Source organism: Mixophyes fleayi, chromosome 1 (assembly GCF_038048845.1).
Source record: "Mixophyes fleayi isolate aMixFle1 chromosome 1, aMixFle1.hap1, whole genome shotgun sequence".
NCBI classification, from domain to species: domain Eukaryota; kingdom Metazoa; phylum Chordata; class Amphibia; order Anura; family Limnodynastidae; genus Mixophyes; species Mixophyes fleayi.
Genome location: NC_134402.1, coordinates 22,059,746 through 22,078,928, shown reverse-complemented (window position 1 = coordinate 22,078,928; position 19,183 = coordinate 22,059,746). Strand labels below are relative to the sequence as shown.

The window sequence follows — 19,183 nt, the reverse complement described above, 5'->3', positions numbered from 1 at the left end:
CACCAAATATTAGAATTCTGAGTATATTAATATTAACGACACCACAAAGTAAAGATGTGAAGCTCCTTTAAACTGGTGCTGGAAGACAGTGGGATCAAATGTACCTCTTTATGAAACAAAGATTATAAATTCCACTTCTTCAACAAACCCCCTAAAGCATCATAACTATTATATCATGTATCATGCATTAAACATGGCAAAAAATAATAAACATACAATATTAGAGGGAGTTAATGACTTTATTAAGTTAATTGGTACAAAGCCATGGTCCAGACCTCTATTCCAAGCTACTGGTCATCTACATTTTGCTTTTAAGCTGCAACACTGTTATGTTTTCAAAGCCAACAAGATAAAATGGACACCTGACCTGCACGTAGAAGGCAGCCATTTTGTGATCTGAACAAGTATTCATGAGAACTGAGCATATCGATTCAGCACAAAAATGTCTGCCTCCATGGTGGGTGAGCGGTCCACGTTAATGTCCAAATGTTTAACTAATGAGAAGAAGGCCATTTCAGTCACCTCAATGGGTTTCACACGCCAACACATGGACTTAGCTAGCTGTTATTACTTCTGGGGACTAATCAGTAACATGGTAAATAACACTGTAACATAGAGGAACAGAATACACAATAGGTGATAAGCCCTAGGTTACGTTATTAGTAGACTTACGGAAAAAAAAGCCACGTACTATCACAAGGATGTCAAAATTCATCATCTGTGCCACACAAATAGGCATAGGTATAGTTTGCACTAAACGAAAGCATTACAAGCTGAATGGTCTACCATTACACTGCCATGTCTTGGCTAACGAGTCCAGACAACCTAATGCTTCCTGCATGCATGTTACCTTTTTAGTTCTCCATTGGCTGATCGCTCGCCTGGATCTACAACCTCTGGTGTGGGATAAGGGCAAAAATACAAGTTATAATTTAACAGCAGTCAATGCACTTGCTTTATTGCGAATGTACTGTATTTTAACTCCAATAAAATCTGGGGAAGCATGCAAACGGACACTGCAAAGGTTCGGTTCATGCCGGACGCATACAAGTCGGCAGGTAAGCATACAAAATGACTTCTTTTAAAAAAAAAAATAAAAAAAAAAATATCCTGTTAGTAAAGCCTAGAGTTCTAGAATGAATCCATCGCTTTAAATTCACTTAGAGCCTGGACTGGAGAGATGTGTTTCTTTTGGGATCCTCTCCTTACTCGGGTCTGATATTCTTCTGGTTTTTCTCTTTTTACCAGTGGCTTCTTCTCTGGAGCTTTCATCTTCCAGGACACGACGGGAGAGTTTACGGCTGCTGTGCCGTAGACCTTCTGGTACTTGGTTGAAGCCACGTAAGAGGCCTTCACGGTCAGCACTACGGCATTCATCAGATTTTTGGCGGCCTGAATCAGCGAGGTGGCGCTGTCCAACTGCAGAAAATAGAGGAATAAATATAAATTATTCTACTCGTACTGAGCTGTATCTGTTCGTTTCTTCTGACATGTAGACTACAGATGAAGCAGACTTTAATTCTCATTTCACAACGACTTTGTTACAGGTCTCTCGGCACGTCAAAGTGACAAACTAATAATTTAAATGGTTAAATTGTGATGATGATTGCTGTAGATGATGATAATTGGTGAATTGGCAAGCACAGTGCAGAAATAAAGTCTGCTGCATCTGTAAGGTGAGGACCAGATAGTAAATGACCAAAACGTAAGATAAAATTTGAAAGAAAAACATATTAAAGTACATGAGTATATAAAATTGCTTTATGATGACTAGGGGCCTGATTCATTAAGGATCTTAAATGAAGAGGTATCTTATTTCAGTCTCCTGGACAAAACCATGTTACAATGCAAGGGGTGCAAATTAGTTTTCTGTTTTGCACTTTTGACTATGAAATGACATTAAAGGTAAAGATGCCCTGGCCAGAAGAGCTTACACTATAATAGGTGTGGGGATAAAGGTTTCATCAAGGGGTGGTGTCTCACATGCCTATTCTCAGCAGTAGGGATGATAGACAGTACCGGCTAACAAATTAAGCTTTCCCAATTACGGTCTACGGTTGGGAGATAATTGAAGAGATAATTCAGATATTAATAGTGACGGATCTACACATTTAAGAGGTGTGCAAATTATTTTTATTATTATGTATGTTGCATTAGGCAGGCAGTAAGTGCTTGTTATTGATATAGAAGTTACTAGTCTTTAACATTAAGTACAGACGACCGCATTATACACATTTACGGTATACTCTACCTGGACTGCTTGAATGGCAGTTAAAATAGGGACTATTGATCCCTACAATAAACAATTCATCAGTTTCTATTAGATGTCTTTCCAGGGGACCAAGTTGTATTTCATATATAAGTACTCTTTTACACTCTTTCAGTATTTATTTCTTTTGAAGGAGCGTTTGTATAGTCAGTAAACATTACGTTCTTCTCTGTTTTTCGGCTAACACAACAAAATAGTTTTGAACTCTTACCAGAAGTGCTATGTACAATAATAACAAACAATTACATTTTAATTAGCGAACAGGCAGGGCTTTAAAAACAAATAGGAACGTATTCAGTTAAGTGTTAAACCTTTTTACGCTATAATTTACACCATTTAAACAAAGGCTCAAGACGAGAGTAAAGAACATTTTCGGAATCCCTTTTATAAACTATAATTAATTTGGTTAAGAGCAATGCAGCAATGACTGTATGTGTAAAGCTATTGCTTGCTTTTATGCAGATGTATGGCTTGCAGTAGCAATAAAAATGTGAAAAATTGAAAACAAAACATGCCCCATTTAATTAGTATCAAATGTCAAATGTATAAAACCAGGAATTAAACAAGAGCTTTTTCTGGAAATGTAAAAAGTGTATATTGCACGTTAGCATACAGTGTTTAGATATAACAATTGGTAGGAAAATATGCAATTTAGTACAAATAAATGTCATATTTCTGTGTGGGCTACGTCCCGTGTCAGTCCTCACCCCACAGATTCGTGATGGGGCATTTAATATGACAAGAAATGACAGCAGTACACCAATAGTGGAATGGGTTATGTGAACTGTAAATCCAGGCTAAATCCTTAAACTAATTTGATTTTCCTAAAAGTCTTGGTTCACATTACCATGAAATTCACAGGAATTAAAGTAATAAAAAAAGGTCATAACAAACAGTAGGAATTAAAATTGGAATGAAAAACATATAAAAATGGCAATCTGACGCAACGTGACAAGTATTAGAAATGATGTCTCTCCACTAGTCCCACAAATTTATCCTCATATCACCACTTAGCACCTAGAAAACTCAAATGTTTGGAAGTTTTCAAGCAAAGAGATAAAAATGGCGGTTTCCTGTGGGGCCAAACTGTTCCAAAGTCATTCTTGCTGTGCTTGCAGTCTTCTAGGTAACAGAAATGCTAAATAGAGATCTCTGGATTTTCAACTACTTCTGTCTGTCCTCAACTAACATCTGCAATCTCTTTTTTTTTCTGCTGGTATCTTTCCATCGTTATTCAAGCATCTGATAATTACTCCTAATCTGAAAATAGAATTGTTAACAAAAGCTCTGTCAGATTACATCCAGTCTCTCTACCATGCCCTCCGAGGTTCTTCAGAGTCTTGCCAAAGCTGTCCCCACCCACTTTCTTTCCTCGCACATCCTAATAAACCTATTTTCATGGTTCATTCCAACATCATACATTCCCATCTCGCTTTCTCTAAGCCTCTGTAGCCTTCTGTAGACTCTACCTATCTCATCAGTCCCACCAAATTATATACTTATACTGTAGAATATTTGGTAAATGGAATATTTAAAACTTGTAGTTTAAAACTTAATTTAGCAACAAAATGCATCAATTTTGAAACGAAAAGAACAATCTATTCAACAAATTTACATGACAAACGTTTGTCTTCTACCCTTAAAACATTTTATTAAAGGCTTTTTATTTGGACCAGAGATAAAAGATTCATCAGCCAGTACACTGAACTATTCAACCTTTAATCGAATCAAACTGGAAGAGATTTGCTCATCTCATATCAATGAATAAATCAATGAAACACTCGTGCTTACCGTTTCACACTTGGAATACTATAATCTTCTACTAAATTCTATTCCTATATATAAGTATTTCTCAGTTCAATCATAAGCTCTTTTTTTTAAATTGGCATAAGTTCAACCCACTGTAATATCTCTCATATTGCACAGTATATTTCATCAGTCTCACCCTCCTGTATCTATTTATCTATCTCTCTCTTAATAACTCGGCCACCGTGGTCCTCCTGTTCTGTGGTCTCACAATGTCTCTACCAATCCTGAGAAGATCTGTTCTGTTGCTCAGGACTTTGATCAAACTTGACACTGCATTGAGTAGGAGAGAGAATCTACTGCTCAGGCAGTCCGGCTGTGTACACACTACAGGTTTTTCATACGATTATAGGGCCAAACACACGATAAATGACTGTTCGGCCTAATATTGCATTAGTGTGTACGCTCCAATGATGAACGTTAATCATCCCAAGGCACACTGTAACGTTTGATGTGATTTTATAAACCAACTAAAAATATCGGTCAACGATGGAATGATGTTGTTCCGATTCTGCAGTTTGCATGCACTCAGCATCAGGATCTCCACAGAGTTTACAGAGTGATGGGGGCATATTTACTAAACTGCGGGGTTAAAAAAAGTGGAGATGTTGCCTATAGCAACCAATCAGATTATAGTTATCATCTATTTAGTACATTCTACAAAATGACAGCTAGAATCTGATTGGTTGCTATAGGCAACATCTCTACTTTTTCATACCAGCAGTTTAGTAAATATATCCCGCGATCTTTTCAGCAGATGGTTATGACAGATGAAAAAAAAACGTAGTGTATAGTGTGTACACAGGAAACGACATGCTGATCCGGACAACTTTCAGTCGTTGGTAAAATTGTTAACGATATTTTTTCGGGAGAAATTCTCTGTAGTGTGTACCCAGCCTTACACGCAGTGCGGGACTCATCCAAACTCACATAATTTCTACCAAAACTACATTTTTAGTCTAGGGTGAAGTGGGTAACTCCACCCTGGACTAAATATTTACTTTATATTTAAATATAGAACCTGTCCGTCTCCAGGTCTACTTTCCATCACACAGATTCCCTGCTGCCTTTTCCCATCATAAAACGTTCTTTACTACACTTCTCCTCTCATAGTCTCTCTCTGCTTTGAGAGTTATCTTTATCTAATGTAGTTTAAACAAGCTCTTCACTACCATTAATTTTGTGCACCATTAAGGACTTTTATTGTACTCTTACTTAAATACTTTTTTCTGTAAGTTGTATCATACTTCATGCATTCCTAAATAAATTAATACATCATACTTGCCAACTCTCCCAGAATGTCCGAAAGACTCCCGAAACCCGGGTCGGTCTCCCGGACTCCCGGGAGAGCAGGCAGTTCTCCCGCATCCAGGAAATACCTGGCAAAAATAATTAGATTCGCTGTGAATCGTGTCATTTTGGCCCCGCATCAAAACATAATTTTTGTCGTGGGGGCGGGTCCAAAATTGCCGCGATTGACCGCACCCCGCCCCCTGTCCGGATCTCCCAGACTTCAGTTCCTAAAAGTAGGCAATTATGTAATACATACAAATACAAATGGGTAGAAACAGGTAATTGCATGCACAAATGGATCAAAAATAGATTTTTAATACCAGTAATTTTATTATTTTTTTGGTTTTCTGTGTAAGATATTAGACAAATATGACAAATTCAGAGACAACAAAGGATTTACTGATCAGGATATCAGGATATTTCCATATTAGGATCGGCACAGACACAGTCCTAGCTATGATAATGCGATTTATATACTCAGGGAAAGAACTGAAACGCTATGTCATTTCCTATATTTCAGGCACAAACAAATACATGTTTAGTGAGAGAAAAGAAAACGATACAAAGGAGCACAATCTAAACATGAAAGTCTGGCTTGTAAAACAAAGTGACATGCCTAAATAGGCACAAAATACTATGTAATCTTCCACTGACACAGAGCAATAAAAAGACACAAAAATCCCCCTCTGGCAGTGGAGGGTTTCCATTATCAATCTAATTGGCTTTCTCGGAGAGACTCTGTCATGCTAAGGCAGGGAAACAGCCGCATGTGTTCTCTAAACTCCATTCTCCTGTGATATTTCATATCTCTGTCATGTGGCCATATTACTCATGTTCCATGAACAATATCACAGGTTGTTATTATTATAACGTGGCGTTTTAATAAGCACAGAATGTTGCCTCATTCTAGCAAAATAATTGTGTATAAAACATACCTAGAAATCAACTGAGGAATTAGTTCATACTTGCCAACTTTTCCTCGTTGGCTTCAGGGAGATCCCGGGGGAGGTGGGTGTGCAGGGGCGGGGCTTAACGAATCGCATCATGTTGGCCCCGCCTCTAAATGATTGTCAGATGACGCGATATTTGCATCAATAAGCCCCGCCATTTATCTATTGCAGGGAGGAGAACCCCGAGGTTGCCCTGCTCACTCAGGAGGTCTCCCAGATATGAGGGAGTCTCCCGGACATTCCGGGAGAGTAGGCAACTATGCTTTAAAGAGAAGCAGCTGATGAATCTCTAGAGACTGAAGTGTCTTTTACATTTCTGTCTCCATTACTGAAGTCATGTTGTCTTACCTGTCAGTCTTTGATTAAATCTTGGTCTCCATGAAAATGGTCACCTCCATAGGCATCAATACATGGACATAGGACACAATTTCTGAACTGTGTCATCATGCCACAGATGGTGAAGCCAACCACGTCTTGTACTGGCTGAGCATCAGGGAGAATGCCAGACTCTTCAGGGAGTGAGGGAGATCACCCCTATTTCAGGGAGTCTCCCTGACATTCAGGGAGTCTCCCTGACATTCAGGGAGATTTGGCAAGTATGACTTAGTTCCAGAAATCCTACCTTTCTTTTATTTTTTAGGCTGTTTACCCCTCCCTCTGAGGCAGACCACTCCCCGATGCCAGTAGTATTCAGTGACACCCAGGAAAAAGAAACTTTGCAAATGTGAGTATGAAAATAAAAAAATAGTACTTGAAAGGTATGGTTGTTTTTTCTTAGTACACAATTACTAATAAATACTTCTTTACAGCAGACTTTGTTTCTGTGAACATGACTTCCATAAACATCTTGTACTAGAGCTAAGTAATATATGTAGAGACAACAATGTGTTGACATTGCAACCTTTCAATGGCAGTTTAAAGGCAACAAATACATGGACAGATGCAGTTGCTTAGCCCCCTCTGGTCACAGATGTATCTGTGCACGTATAGGACTTGGGCTGAACCTAGATGACATTAACAAGAGTGCACAAATGCACCTCCCACAATGCACCTGTGTTTGTGCAACGCATAATTCCTAGTCTTCAAGTGGGATGACTTTTGGACCTTAGAGACGCTCTTCATACAGGAAGAACATTTCTAAACGCACTTCAACCACGTTAATAAAAATGTTCAAAAATGCAAAAGTGAACTATGTAATAAACAGGATCCAAAAGTGCCCTCTTGATTAATTAACATGAATGAGGATAAAGCAAGCAGTCTTTTAGGAGAACAGAAAATGAATGAAGGGTATGGTCGGACGGTGGTAGGAAGATGGACAATGATGTGTGTACTCTGCACAATGCAGACTGGTTTTCAGGGAACAGTTCCCAGCATTGCAATCTACAGCATAGAATAAATGGACTACACCATACCGACACTTCTCCTATACTCCTCATACTATATATATATATATATATATATATATATATATACATACAGTGGGGGTATACGGGGTATGTCATACTGCCACTTCTGCTACTGTCATCATTGTAACACTATCACACTCCAGTCACTTACATTTTATATATATATATATATATATATATATATATATATATATATATAAACATACAGTGGCGGAAGTGGGGTGTATACAGTGGTATGTCATACCGTCACTTCTCCTACTGCTTTCATTGTAACACTATCACACTCCAGTCACTTACATTCCCATTACATTTTCCATACCGCCACTTCTATATTTCTATACCATTATTTTGAACGCTAAGTACAAACATATATTCATTGAAAGTTTTGAAAACTACCTAAAGAAGATTACACATTGGTTAATATCTTATGTGTTTGGCGTTACTGGGACGTTCTGCTGATGATGAAGTATAAAACTATAATGGGTCCTCTCTACCCTATGTCTCATGTCTGTCTATCTACCTCGTTTGACCCTGTGGTATCCTATAGTGAATATTTGTGTGTCCACTATGCTGATTGTTTATTTACACACACAGGATCCTTGTTTTGTGCTACCCATAAATTAGCAGAACTCATACTTGGGGTTTTGCACCATACATCTGTTATCATGCATAATTGTATTTATTATTATAATATTCATGTATTTGTTATGTTGCATTCGTATCTCTATATGTCGACTCTTCTGCGCTGCGGAATCTGTGACGGTTTATAAATGTTAGTGATTAAAAATAAGTTCCACTTACTATTTAAGTGAAAAAAATGTGTGAATCCACTAATGGAGGTCTGTACATGTTGAGTATGTTTGAAATTACGTGAGTGCAAACATGGAATTGTTTAGCTTCCTATAGTAGCCCATTTGCAACAATGCCTTTATCCTTTGTTCTGCCAGGGCTCAAAAAAAAAGTTTTTTTCTTATGATAGATTTCTTTTGAAGAAAAAAATAGAATGAAGAGATTAACTTTTATCTAGGCACGTGTATGTATAGTATTTTTTTTATATATGACTATTATGATGAATATATATTTTTATATTTTAATTTCCTATGTTTAATGAATTTCAGCTGCAGGATATAAAAATAGATAAAATTAAAAACTATACAATATAGCAATCAGAAGTAATCTCATTGTAATTTAGATTTTAATATATGTTTAATAGTAGAAAACACTTACAAAGATAGCATGTTAAAATATATGTAATATATAACTTTTTTAAAAAAAATAAAAAGATTTGCTACACTTTTTTTTTAACATTTTTTTAAATTAATAAAGTTAACTTTTTATTATTTTGGTACTTGTTGGCCTTATCTGTGTGGAGTTTGTATGTTCTCCCTGTGTTTGCGTGGGTTTCCTCCGGGTGCTCCGGTTTCCTCCCACACTCCAAAAACATACTGGTAGGTTAATTGGCTGAAATCAAATTGACCCTAGTTTCTCCCTCTCTCTCTGTCTGTGTGTGTGTGAGTGTGTGTCTATAGTAGGGAATTTAGACTGTAAGCCCCAATGGGGCAGGGACTGATGTGAGTGAGTTCTCTGTACAGCTCTGCGGAATTAGTGGCGCTATATAAATAAATGATGATGATGATGATGATGTTAATTATATCAACATCAGGTAAGACCCGCTTCTTCCACTGCTGCATTAAAATCTTCCGTTGATGTGACAACCTATTCACTGACTTTGCAGACAGCGTGAGGTTTGTACACAGCAGTTCAAGCTGAAGAAGTGGCAGTGGCGAGCTACAGCAGCACCCGTGTAGTTTTTTTTTCATTATAATTGAAGCAGTACTGAGTTGAACACAATGCTTTATTGTGGTATCACACTGCATATTTTCAGTGTAATACCAATGAGTGATACTCAAGTCTATTACTATCATCATCATCATCTATTTATATAGTGCTACTAATTCCGCAGTCCCTTCCCCATTGGAGCTTTCAGTCTAAATTCCCTAACACACACAGACTATGGTTAATGTGATAGCAGCCAATTAACCTATCAGTATATTTTTGGAGTGTGACAGGTAACCGGACCACCCGGAAGAAATCCAAGCAATCATGGTCATGGCCATGGTCGGTAATCAAACTCATGAACCCAGTACTGTGAGACAGAAGTGCTACCCACTGAGCCACCGTGCTGTCCACTAATCACTAATTTCCAGACCGGACAACTTTTGGGTTTATATTTTCATCACTAAACACGGCAAGCATTTAACCCAAGTGTATTAATCTATACAGCAACCCCTATAATATACCAATAATAACTTTTCTTGATTTAACAAACCTTGATTTAGTTAAGCAAGAACACAGAATTAGTTGGTATACTGACTAATCAAGAGTATTTAGGGGTCTATTTATTAATAGTTGAAAAGAACTGCAACCAGAGAAACTGGAGTTTTTCGCCCTATTTTACAAAGCCTCCAGGCCAGTGAAGACTATCGCTACTGGTACCCTTTGTTGAGCCCTATTTGCCATATACAAGTACCGCCACTGTACTGCTTATCCCTGCATAGATAGATCCCTGCATGTGCAGGGATCTACCATCATCTCAGAATGGCGATAACCAGGATTCAGAAATAGGAAAAGGAAAATGTATTTAAATAGAGCTTTTCTTTCCTTTTTTTTTGTTAATAAAGCTATTTTTTTCTTTCCTCTATTTTTTTTCTTTTCTATTATAAGTTTATTTTATTTTTTCAATGAATCTGGAAAATCGTCAATATCATCTGTAACACCCCCTAGTGACATTTTTGTAAATCATGCACCCCAGTGACTACAGGAGGGGTCACCTGGGGGGTGAGTTAGGTGTTTGTGGAAAGAGAAGGGACTCAAGCTGGTGGCTATGGGGACAACCCAGCTCAGTCTGCTAGTGAGTAAGAGAAGGGGAACTGGGAGAGCGGGGAGGATGCTTCCAGGCTCCCCTGGCATTGCCTGGGAGTGTGGGCACGATGACTGCCCAAAGGGCAAATTATGTGTGCCTAAATAGGGGGAGAGCCCCCAGAGCAGAGACTCCTGGAGAGAAGTAATTGTTGCAAGTGGCATACACTAAGGCATAGAAGAGCTGCATGTGTGTGGGTGATAAGCTACACTCTGATTCCGGCTGAACTGTGAGTAGCTGTGGAACTACTGTGACCAGGAGATCCTGGTATGTACTGTGATAAAACCCAGCAGTGTGGCTGCAAATACAGAGGGGAGAAGTCCTTAATCCCAGAGAGGGGAAGAACTAGGGATGAGCGCACTCGGATTTATGAAATCCGAGCCCACCCGAACGTTGCGGATCCGAGTCGGATCCGAGACAGATCCGGGTATTGGCGCCAAATTCAAAAGTGAAACTGAGGCTCTGACTCATAATCCCGTTGTCGGATCTCGCGATACTCGGATCCTATAAATTCCCCGCTAGTCGCCGCCATCTTCACTCGGGCATTGATCAGGGTAGAGGGAGGGTGTGTTAGGTGGTCCTCTGTGCTGTTTAGTTCTGTGCTGTTTAGTTCTGTGCTGTTTAGTTCTGTGCTGTTTAGTGCTGTGCTGTGCTGTGCTGTTTAGTGCTGTGCTGTGCTGTGCTGTGCTGTGCTGTGCTGTGTTCTGCAGTATCAGTTCAGTGGTGCTGTGTGCTGTGCTCTGTCCTTCTGAGGTCAGTGGTGCTGCTGGGTCCTGTGCTGTGTCCTGTTCAGTCCAGTGGTGCTGTGTCCTGTGCTCTGTGCTTCTAAGGGCATAGTTATTTCCCCAATATTCCCCTGTGTTTAAAAAAATAAAAAAAAGTTATTTTAAAAAATACCAAAAACTACTTTAATATTTTTTAATTACCACAAAATTTTCACAACCAATCCTGCAGTATAAGCCCATTGGTACTGCAATATTACCAAGTTCACACATTCAGCAGTAAAAGTCCAGTGGTACTGCAATATTACAAAGTTTACACATTCTGCAGTATCAGTCCAGTGGTGCTGTGTCCTGTGCTCTGTCCTGCTGAGTTCCGTAGTGCTGCTGGGTCCTGTGCCGTGTCCTGTTCAGTCCAGTGGTGCTGTGTCCTGTGCTCTGTGCTTCTAAGGGCATAGTTATTTCCCCATTATTCCCAAGTTTGTAAAAAATAAAAAAAAAGTAAAAAAAAATAAAAAATTAAAAAAAAAAAAAAATATATAATAATTATAACCAAATTTGCAAAACCAATCCAGCATTATAAGTCCATTGGTACTGCAATATTACCAAGTTCACACATTCAGCAGTAAAAGTCCAGTGGTACTGCAATATTACAAAGTTTACACATTCTGCAGTATCAGTCCAGTGGTGCTGTGTCCTGTGCTCTGTCCTGCTGAGTTCCGTAGTGCTGCTGGGTCCTGTGCCGTGTCCTGTTCAGTCCAGTGGTGCTGTGTCCTGTGCTCTGTGCTTCTAAGGGCATAGTTATTTCCCCATTATTCCCAAGTTTGTAAAAAATAAAAAAAAAGTAAAAAAAAATAAAAAATTAAAAAAAAAAAAAATATATAATAATTATAACCAAATTTGCAAAACCAATCCAGCATTATAAGTCCATTGGTACTGCAATATTACCAAGTTCACACATTCAGCAGTAAAAGTCCAGTGGTACTGCAATATTACAAAGTTTACACATTCTGCAGTATCAGTCCAGTGGTGCTGTGTCCTGTGCTCTGTCCTGCTGAGTTCCGTAGTGCTGCTGGGTCCTGTGCCGTGTCCTGTTCAGTCCAGTGGTGCTGTGTCCTGTGCTCTGTGCTTCTAAGGGCATAGTTATTTCCCCACTATTCCCAAGTTTTGTAAAAATAAAAAAAAAGTAAAAAAAAAGTAAAAAATTAAAAAAAACAAATAAATATAATAATTATAACCAAATTTGCAAAACCAATCCAGCATTATAAGTCCATTGGTACTGCAATATTACCAAGTTCACACATTCTGCAGTATCAGTCCAGTGGTGCTGTGTCCTGTGCTCTGTCCTGCTGAGTTCCGTAGTGCTGCTGGGTCCTGTGCCGTGTCCTGTTCAGTCCAGTGGTGCTGTGTCCTGTGCTCTGTGCTTCTAAGGGCATAGTTATTTCCCCACTATTCCCAAGTTTTGTAAAAATAAAAAAAAAGTAAAAAAAAAGTAAAAAATTAAAAAAAACAAATAAATATAATAATTATAACCAAATTTGCAAAACCAATCCAGCATTATAAGTCCATTGGTACTGCAATATTACCAAGTTCACACATTCTGCAGTATCAGTCCAGTGGTGCTGTGTCCTGTGCTCTGTCCTGCTGAGTTCCGTAGTGCTGCTGGGTCCTGTGCCGTGTCCTGTTCAGTCCAGTGGTGCTGTGTCCTGTGCTCTGTGCTTCTAAGGGCATAGTTATTTCCCCACTATTCCCAAGTTTTGTAAAAATAAAAAAAAAGTAAAAAAAAAGTAAAAAATTAAAAAAAAAAAAATATATAATAATTATAACCAAATTTGCAAAACCAATCCAGCAGTATAAGTCCATTGGTACTGCAATATTACCAAGTTCACACATTCTGCAGTATCTTGTGCTACATATAATGGAGACCAAAAATTTGGAGGATAAAGTAGGGAAAGATCAAGACCCACTTCCTCCTAATGCTGAAGCTGCTGCCACTAGTCATGACATAGACGATGAAATGCCATCAACGTCGTCTTCCAAGCCCGATGCCCAATCTCGTAGTACCGGGCATGTAAAATCCAAAAAGCCCAAGTTAAGAAAAAGTAGCAAAAAGAGAAACTTAAAATCATCTGAGGAGAAACGTAAAGTTGCCAATATGCCATTTACGACACGGAGTGGCAAGGAACGGCTTAGGCCCTGGCCCGTGTTCATGACTAGTGGTTCAGCTTCACCCACGGATCTTAGCCCTCCTCCTCCTCCCCCCCCCTACAAAAAATTGAAGAGAGTTATGCTGTCAGCAACAAAACAGCAAACAACTCTGCCTTCTAAAGAGAAATTATCACAAATCCCCAAGGCGAGTCCAAGCGTGTTGGTGGTTGTCAAGCCTGACCTTCCCATCACTGTACGGGAAGAGGTGGCTCGGGAGGAGGCTATTGATGATGTAGCTGGCGCTGTGGAGGAACTTGATGATGAGGATGGTGATGTGGTTATTGTAAATGAGGCACCAGGGGGGGAAACAGCTGATGTCCATGGGATGAAAAAGCCCATCGTCATGCCTGGTCAGAAGACCAAAAAATGCACCTCTTCGGTCTGGAGTTATTTTTATCCAAATCCAGACAACCAATGTATGGCAATATGTAGCTTATGTAAAGCTCAAATAAGCAGGGGTAAGGATCTTGCCCACCTAGGAACATCCTCCCTTATACGTCACCTGAATAACCTTCATAGTTCAGTGGTTAGTTCAGGAACTGGGGCTAGGACCCTCATCGGTACAGGGACACCTAAATCCCGTGGTCCAGTTGGATACACACCAGCAACACCCTCCTCGTCAACTTCCTCCACAATCTCCATCAGATTCAGTCCTGCAGCCCAAGTCAGCAGCCAGACTGAGTCCTCCTCAATACGGGATTCATCCGAGGAATCCTGCAGCGGTACGCCTACTACTGCCACTGCTGCTGTTGCTGCTGTTAGTCGGTCATCTTCCCAGAGGGGAAGTCGTAAGACCGCTAAGTCTTTCACCAAACAATTGACCGTCCAACAGTCGTTTGCCATGACCACCAAATACGATAGTAGTCACCCTATTGCAAAGCGTATAACTGCGGCTGTAACTGCAATGTTGGTGTTAGACGTGCGCCCGGTGTCCGCCATCAGTGGAGTGGGATTTAGAGGGTTGATGGAGGTATTGTGTCCCCGGTACCAAATCCCCTCGAGATTCCACTTCACTAGGCAGGCGATACCAAAAATGTACAGAGAAGTACGATCAAGTGTCCTCAGTGCTCTTAAAAATGCGGTTGTACCCACTGTCCACTTAACCACGGACATGTGGACAAGTGGTTCTGGGCAAACGAAGGACTATATGACTGTGACAGCCCACTGGGTTGATGCATCCCCTTCCGCAGCAACAGCAACAGCTGCATCAGTAGCAGCATCTACAAAATGGCTGCTCATGCAAAGGCAGGCAACATTGTGCATTACAGGCTTTAATAAGAGGCACAACGCTGACAACATATTAGAGAAAATGAGGGAAATTATCTCCCAGTGGCTTACCCCACTTAGACTCTCATGGGGATTTGTGGTGTCAGACAATGCCAGTAACATTGTGCGGGCATTAAATATGGGCAATTTCCAGCACGTCCCATGTTTTGCCCACACCATTAATTTGGTGGTGCAGCATTACCTCAAGAGTGACAGGGGTGTGCAGGAGATGCTTGCGGTGGCCCGCAAAATTGCTGGACACTTTCGGCATTCAGCCAGTGCCTACCGCAGACTAGAGGCACATCAAAAAAGCTTGAACCTGCCCTGCCATCACCTCAAACAAGAGGTTGTGACGCGCTGGAACTCCACCCTCTATATGCTGCAGAGGATGGAGGAGCAGCAAAAGGCCATTCAGGCCTACACAGCCACCTACGACATAGGCAAAGGAGTGGGGATGCGCCTGAGTCAAGCGCAGTGGAGACTGATTTCCGTGTTGTGCAAGGTTCTGCAGCCATTTGAACTTGCCACACGAGAAGTCAGTTCCGACACTGCCAGCTTGAGTCAGGTCATTCCCCTGATCAGGCTGTTGCAGAAGCAGCTGGAGAAAGTGAGGGAGGAGCTGGTAAGCCATTGCGATTACACCAAGCATGTAGCTCTTGTGGATGTAGCCCTTCGTACGCTTTGCCAGGATCCGAGGGTGGTCACTCTTTTAAAGTCAGAGGAATACATTCTGGCCACCGTGCTCGATCCTCGGTTTAAAGCGTATGTTGTGTCTCTGTTTCCGGCGGACACAAGTCTACAGCGGTGCAAAGACCTGCTGGTCAGGAGATTGTCCTCTGAAGAGGACCGTGACATGCCAACAGCTCCACCCTCATTTTCTTCCACATCTATGGCTGCGAGGAAAAAGCTCAGTTTTCCCAAAAGAGGCGCTGGCGGGGATGCTGATAACATCTGGTCCGGACTGAAGGACCTGCCAACCATTGCAGACATGTCTACTCTCGCTGCATTGGATGCTGTGACAATAGAAAAAATTGTGGATGATTACTTTGCTGACACCATCCAAGTAGACATGTCAGACAGTCCATATTGTTACTGGCAGGAAAAAAAGGCAGTTTGGAAGCCCCTGTACAAACTGGCTCTATTTTACCTGAGTTGTCCCCCCTCCAGTGTGTACTCGGAAAGAGTTTTTAGTGCAGCGGGGAACCTGGTCAGTGAGCGGCGAAGGAGGTTGCTTCCTCACAACGTTGAAAAAATGATGTTTATAAAAATGAATAATCAATTCCTCAATGAAGTACAGCACTGCCCTCCAGATACTACAGAGGGACCTGTGGTTGTGGAGTCCAGCGGGGACGAATTGATAATGTGTGATGAGGAGGAAGTACACACTGTAGGGGGAGAGGAATCAGAGGTTGAGGATGAGGACGACATCTTGCCTCAGTAGAGCCTGTTTAGTCTGTCTGTACAGGGAGAGATGAATAGCTTTTTTGGTGTGGGGGCCCAAACAAACCAATCATTTCAGTCAAAGTTGTTTGGTAGGCCCTGTCGCTGAAATGATTTGTGTGTTAAAGTGTGCATGTCCTATTTCAACAGCAGACCTCTCAACTGCAGCTCATCCCTCCTCTGCGGGGATAATGTCTCCTGTGCTCTGACACGTCACTCTGTGTACTCTCAGCCTCAGGATCTGACACTACAGCTACCATGCCTCTTGTAGCAGCCCTCACTCCAGGGCCTCTTCCATGTGCAGTGTCCCCCTCTCTCTTGGGTTCACTATAGTGGCATGGAGTTCTCCCCCTCATCCAGGGCACACATTTCTTGCCCTGGCTCAGTCACCACGCTCAGACTTCCAGGCAATGCTGGGGGAGCCTGGGAGCTTCCACCCCAGGTCCCCAGCTACAACTCTCCTCTCCTGTGTCTTCTCTCTCTTTCTGACACTTTAAAGATCGTGCCTTTAAATGAAAAAGTCAGTCTTCATTGCACGACTATGTGCAACAGGGACATTTTTTTGGGTTTACAAAGTCAAACAATAACACTACGACCCTGTCTGTCTGGGGTCTGTCAATGACGAATTGTCTGGAGCATGTTTGGAGGAGGTATTGTGGCCCCGGTATCAAATTGGGTACCGGGGCCACCCCACTATGCAGTCCAGATACTTGTTTGGTGGAATTCAGACACGTGGAGGGTTTTTTAATTATATTGTGGCCTCGGTACCAAATTGTGTACCGGGGCCACCACACTACGCAGTCAAGATAGATAGATGCGTATCATAGATAAAGTACATTCAGTGGTGTGGGGCAAATTGAAAAATATTCCAAATGCACTGACATTATCAAAAACAAGAGGTTGTGACACGCTAAAACTCCAACATGTATATGATGGAGAGGATGGAGGAGCATCCGTATGTGTAGTGTAATGCAGATCTGTTGAAGGTTTTTTATATATTTTATTGTGGTGCCCAGTGCCCACTCCTCTACGCAGTCCAGGTACAATTATTGGTGCGAATCATAAAAGTTCAGGGTTTTTAATATATTGTGGTGACCCACTCCTCTACGCAGTCCAGGTACAATTATTGGTGCGAATCATAAAAGTTCATGGTTTTTAAGATATTGTGGTGACCCACTCCTCTACGCAGTCCAGGTACATTTATTGGTGCGAATCATAAAAGTTCAGGGTTTTTAATATATTGTGGTGACCCACTCCTCTACGCAGTCCAGGTACAATTATTGGTGCGAATCATAAAAGTTCAGGGATTTTAAGATATTGTGGTGACCCACTCCTCTACGCAGTCCAGGTACAATTATTGGTGCGAATCATAAAAGTTCAGGGTTTTTAATATATATTGTGGTGACCCACTCCTCTACGCAGTCCAGAAAGATACCTTGTTGCAACGTTTTGGACTAATAACTATATTGTGAGGTGTTCAGAATACACTGTAAATTAGTGGAAATGCTTGTTATTGAATGTTATTGAGGTTAATAATAGCCTAGGAGTGAAAATAAGCCCAAAAACTTGATTTTTAAACTTTTTATGTTTTTTTCAAAAAAAATCCGAATCCAATACCTTAAATCCGAACCGAGACCTTTCGTCAAGTGTTTTGCGAGACAAATCCGAACCTCAAAAATAACGAAAATCCGGATCCAAAACACAAAACACGAGACCTCAAAAGTCGCCGGTGCACATCCCTAGGAAGAACGCCATATCACTAAAAAGAAGCCCACAAAATAGAGGGGGGCATTTTGCATGGAAGAGACCCTGGTAGAAAGGGTTGCTGCAAGAGACATGGTAGCTGAAGTGTCAGATCCAGGGGCTGAGAGTACACAGACAGAAGTGTCAGAGCCAGGTGCTGTGCGTTCACAGAGAGAAGTGTCAGAGCCAGGGGCTGTGCGTACACAGAGAGAAGTGTCCGAGCCAGGGGCTGTGCGTACACAGAGAGAAGTGTCAGAGCCAGGTGCTGTGCGTACACAGAGAGAATTGTCAGAGCCAGGGGCTGTGCGTACACAGAGAGAAGTGTCCGACCCAGGGGCTGTGCGTACACAGAGAGAAGTGTCAGAGCCAGGGGCTGTGCGTACACAGACAGAAGTGTCAGAGCCAGGGGCTGTGCGTACACAGAGAGAAGTGTCAGAGCCAGGTGCTGTGCGTACACAGAGAGAAGTGTCAGAGCCAGGTGCTGTGCGTACACAGAGAGAAGTGTCAGAGCCAGGGGCTGTGCGTACACAGAGAGAAGTGTCAGAGCCAGGGGCTGTGCGTACACAGAGAGAAGTGTCAGAGCCAGGGGCTGTGCGTACACAGAGAGAAGTGTCAGAGCCAGGTGCTGTGCGTTCACAGAGAGAAGTGTCCGAGCCAGGGGCTGTGCATACACAGAGAGAAGTGTCAGAGCCAGGTGCTGTGCGTACACAGAGAGAAGTGTCAGAGCCAGGTGCTGTGCGTACACAGAGAGAATTGTCAGAGCCAGGTGCTGTGCGTACACAGAGAGAAGTGTCAGAGCCAGGTGCTGTGCGTTCACAGAGAGAAGTGTTAAAGCCCAAAGGAGAAATCATCCCTGCAGAGGAGAGGAGAGCTGCAGGTGAGAGTTACACAGCATTGAACTGCATTGAGAAGCTGCCTGTCTGTTAGCATCCATGTGAGTGACCCTGCAAGAGGGTGAACTGGGTGAACTGGAGTAGGGGAGTATAGGACACATGTGAACTATGTTATATTACATCTAGATAGCATTAAGAACTGTGCAGGAGGAGTAAGGAGATATATTTGCTACCTTATTCATATTGCTCATTAAGACCTGTGCTGGAGAGAGTAAGAAGCTATATCTATTATCGTATTGCTGCAACCATTATGATTATCGTGCTGGAGGA

The 19,183-nt window shown here is 41.5% G+C and overlaps 1 protein-coding gene across 6 annotated transcripts in view; it reads right to left on the bottom strand.

The window, feature by feature from the left end:
* Nucleotides 1–220: 220 nt before the first annotated feature.
* CTNNA2 (catenin alpha 2) overlaps nucleotides 221–19,183 on the bottom strand; it is a 1,470,003-nt gene continuing 1,451,040 nt past the window's right edge. For all 6 annotated transcript variants that reach the window (XM_075191920.1, XM_075191984.1, XM_075192198.1 and 3 more), the window contains one exon: nucleotides 221–1,419. In XM_075191920.1, coding sequence (XP_075048021.1) covers nucleotides 1,132–1,419 — 288 coding nt within the window. In that variant the 3' untranslated portion in view covers nucleotides 221–1,131. The remainder of the gene's footprint in view (nucleotides 1,420–19,183) is intronic.